General features: G+C 50.1%; 1 protein-coding gene across 1 annotated transcript; it reads right to left on the reverse strand.

The window, feature by feature from the left end:
• Positions 1–392: 392 nt before the first annotated feature.
• Positions 393–2,059, reverse strand: LOC119364152 (protein PYRICULARIA ORYZAE RESISTANCE 21-like). The gene is made up of 3 exons (XM_037629571.1): positions 1,968–2,059; positions 1,745–1,826; positions 393–1,568 (listed from the first exon to the last, which is right to left on the reverse strand). The coding sequence occupies exons 2-3, from the start codon at positions 1,824–1,826 to the stop codon at positions 730–732; spliced, it is 921 nt and encodes a 306-aa protein (XP_037485468.1). The 5' UTR covers positions 1,968–2,059; the 3' UTR covers positions 393–729.
• Between the last annotated feature and the right edge of the window lie 1,322 nt (positions 2,060–3,381).

Genomic DNA, 3,381 nt, shown 5'->3' on the forward strand with positions numbered 1-3,381 from the left:
AGTGTTTCACGAAAATATAGTTTCACTCCACTTTATATATAAAGGACTGACCATGGCCAAACAACAAATTATTCAAGTGCAAGGAAACTAAAAAAAATAGGTCTACTATGACAACCTCTCTTTATTCACTAAATAAAACCTCCCTTTATTATGAAGCATTGACCATAGCCATACAACAAATTATCCAAGTGCTAAGAAAATGAAAGGAGTTCTACCAAGGTCCAAGGCAACGGTACATCACATGCCCAAAAGCGAAGAAAGAAAATCGATACACGACTCAGAAATAGTGTTTTGGTGGGAAGCAGAGTGATGTGTGCCGGTGAAGGACCCACGCTACAGTACGTACAAGCACCCTACATCATTACGGACTATCAATATAAGATCAATTAAACTACTTCCGCAAAAAAGGATCAATTAAATCACGTTCACAAATAAACAGGATTTACATGTACAACAGATAATTAAATTACATCCACAAATGTGTTAAAAAAATTACATCCACAAATAAAAAGGATTACATGACACATCTTCCTCCTCGAACGTATATTGAACAGCTGAACTCGTAGAAGTACATAAGTAACACTGGACTAGTTTATTAAGGCTCGCATTATTCCGATTTTCGGGGCACGGTAGAATTTTTTAGGCGGTGCAGATAACGTGGCAGCACCACGTCAATGCAGTCCAAAGCAATTCCATGCGTTGTTCATCGTAGTAATCCAAGATCAATCATCACATGATGGAGCAGGCATCCGACGGGTTCTCCTCCGTGAACCATGGTGGCGGCATGAAGCAGGGTTGCTGCGGCGGCCAGGTGGGCGGCGGCCAGCAATTAGGCGGCTTGCCGCAGCCACAGCCACCGTGAGAGGGGTGTTGCGACTGCGAGCACTTACAGGGCTCTGGCTTGGGGGGCTCCGGCGGCGGTCGGGGAGGCGGTGGCGGCGGGGGCGGTGGCTTTTCGGCAGGGCAGCAGTGACATTGCTGCGGAGGGCAGTTCCACGGCGAGCTCTGGCACTGCATAGGGTACGGTACCGGGTACGGGTAGGGCATGAACTTGTATGTTGGTTTGGGCGGCGGCGGCTCTTTTTCCGGCTCAGGGCATTTTTTGGCCTCAGGTTTGCATGGTTTGTGCTCAGTCGGGCATGGTTTGGCCTCAGGTTTGCATGGTTTGTGCTCAGGTTTGCATGGTTTGTGCTCAGGAGCCGGCGGGCATGGCTTCGGGTGACATGGACATGGTTTTGGCGGCTCGGGCGGAGGCGGGCATGTGCATGCGCATGGTGGTTTCGGCGGCTTGGTTGGAGCCGGCGGGCATGGCGCCTTCGGGTGACATGGGCATGGTTTTGGCGGCTCGGGCGGAGGCGGGCATGTGCATGCGCATGGTGGTTTCGTCGGCTTGGTTGGGCCGGGGTCCGCCGGCGGCGGCGGCCATTGTGGTACGATTTTGATATCCTTGACGGCCTTACAGGCCTTGCACCAGATCTTTTTGCAGAGCTTCTCCGCGTCGAATTTCCCACGGACGATCACCCTGTTGTCTTTGTCCTCGTACTCGGTCTTCTCGATGCAGTAATCCTCTGTTACACGTAAACACGACTTTTCAATTGCATGAATCCTCGTATGATCAATCTTACGTAAGAAGAACTGTTCAATATGCGCGGTTTCATTGCAAAACACTAGAAATAGTAATTCTGGAACAATTTCCTTGTTTCGAAAATACCATTCCCAGTGTAGGAATGAGCGCTGGTTTTACCTTTGAGGCACTCGAGAACATTCTTGATCTTCTTCTTGCAGCGGCAGCATTGCAGGTCTACCGTAATCACCAGTATACTCATCTGCAAACAGTCACACAGATGAAAACAGTCTGACCAAGCAATGGTATTTTCATAGCGCACCGAGCGAAACCTGCAATCCTAGCATCCTAACATATCGAATGGTTTTGAAAGTAAGAAAAACTAAGTGTCAACATTGCTTACCTCTCAACTCTTGAGTATGAAGGTTGCAGTGCCCATGGGCGAGTGGAGAAAGGGAGGAGGATGAGCAGGGAGAGGTGAACCGTGCGTTCCTTTATGTTGGGACTACGCCGAAGCCTGCCAAAAAAAATGGTGATGTCCCGTCTGGTCCGTCCGATCGCGCCTCCACTGGAAAGGACGATTTGGTCGTTTTCAGATAGTTCCTCTCGTTTTCTTGCTTTTCTGCTCGGTTCAGAAGTTCCATTTTGCTTACGAAGAAGGGATTACGATCTTGCTGATCCCTCTACAGTGTGGTTGCTTTTCGTGCTCTCCCTTCGGTTATGAGGCTAATACACGGCAAGGCAACAGTAATACTGACTTGTTTCTAAATCTAGTCCTCCTACCCAATGGGAGAGAACTCAGAAAACACAAAGCAATTTTTTCTTTTGACGATGCTACGACGGGCTTACGCCGGCCTGAACCATTTTCATTATAAATAGGATTGAGATACAACACAGTGGGTACAAAAGATAGTACCCAACACAACACAAGCAAGAAGTTACAGAAGATACAGGGAGCAACAGAGACAGCAAGATACAAAGAGCAACAGAGACGACAAAAGAAGAACTAAGAGTGAAACACGACAACAGCCAACACCGAGAACTTAGCACCCATCAGGCCATCACTAGGTAGACTGAGAAGAGCGGAGCTAGCTTTGTTGGACTAGTCGAAAGGAGATCCGCCACCGAGAAGACAAAGAGAAGTCACCAGCTGCTTTGCGATCACTCTGCACCTTGAAGAGCTAGGAGAATCGCAGACACCGTCGAAGGGCACCCCACTACCTAGGCACGTCACGACAGAGAGAGCCATAGACCATGCCGAAGGGCAATGATCCGCCGAGACAGTCCTGCACCTCCTCTAGGCCACACCCGGCCACCATCACAAATAGAGGGATCCAATGCACAATGCAAAGCAACAAAACCTCAGGCGTCGTCGAAGGGTACCGAAACCCAAGACCTCCCCGCCGCCGCTAGGCCCCAAGAGATAGGTCGACCCTCTGAATCAGGGTGACCAAGGCACTAGTCGCCGCCACAGATCACATCCACTGCCACCACCTAACAGCCTGACCACCCAACACCCGCTCCAACCCAGACATCAGACAACCAACCGCGGATCCATGGCTCCAAAACAAACACCCCCAAGAGGGAAAACGCCATCGAAGATGTCATCGTCGTCCGATCCAAAGGACGATCTTAGGCTTTCGCCCGGAGCACACGCAATAGCAAGCATGGAAGTCCTCAATGATGCCTTCATGAATGGGAAACGACACCCGAAGGCGTCGCCATCATTGTTGCCGACCAGGTCGACACTAGGCTTTCGCCTGGAACCTCCTATGCCAGTCTTCTCCGCATAGCCGGCCGCTGAGTCCGACAGCTTA

Source organism: Triticum dicoccoides, chromosome 2B (genome assembly GCF_002162155.2).
Source record: "Triticum dicoccoides isolate Atlit2015 ecotype Zavitan chromosome 2B, WEW_v2.0, whole genome shotgun sequence".
Classification (NCBI taxonomy): domain Eukaryota; kingdom Viridiplantae; phylum Streptophyta; class Magnoliopsida; order Poales; family Poaceae; genus Triticum; species Triticum dicoccoides.

Coding starts and splice junctions, on each gene's coding strand:
- LOC119364152 (XM_037629571.1), bottom strand. CDS start 1,826: ATGAGTATACTGGTGATTACGGTAGACCTGCAATGCTGCCGCTGCAAG. Junction 1,569..1,744: donor TGTTCTCGAGTGCCTCAAAG/GTAAAACCAGCG, acceptor TACGTGTAACAG/AGGATTACTGCATCGAGAAG.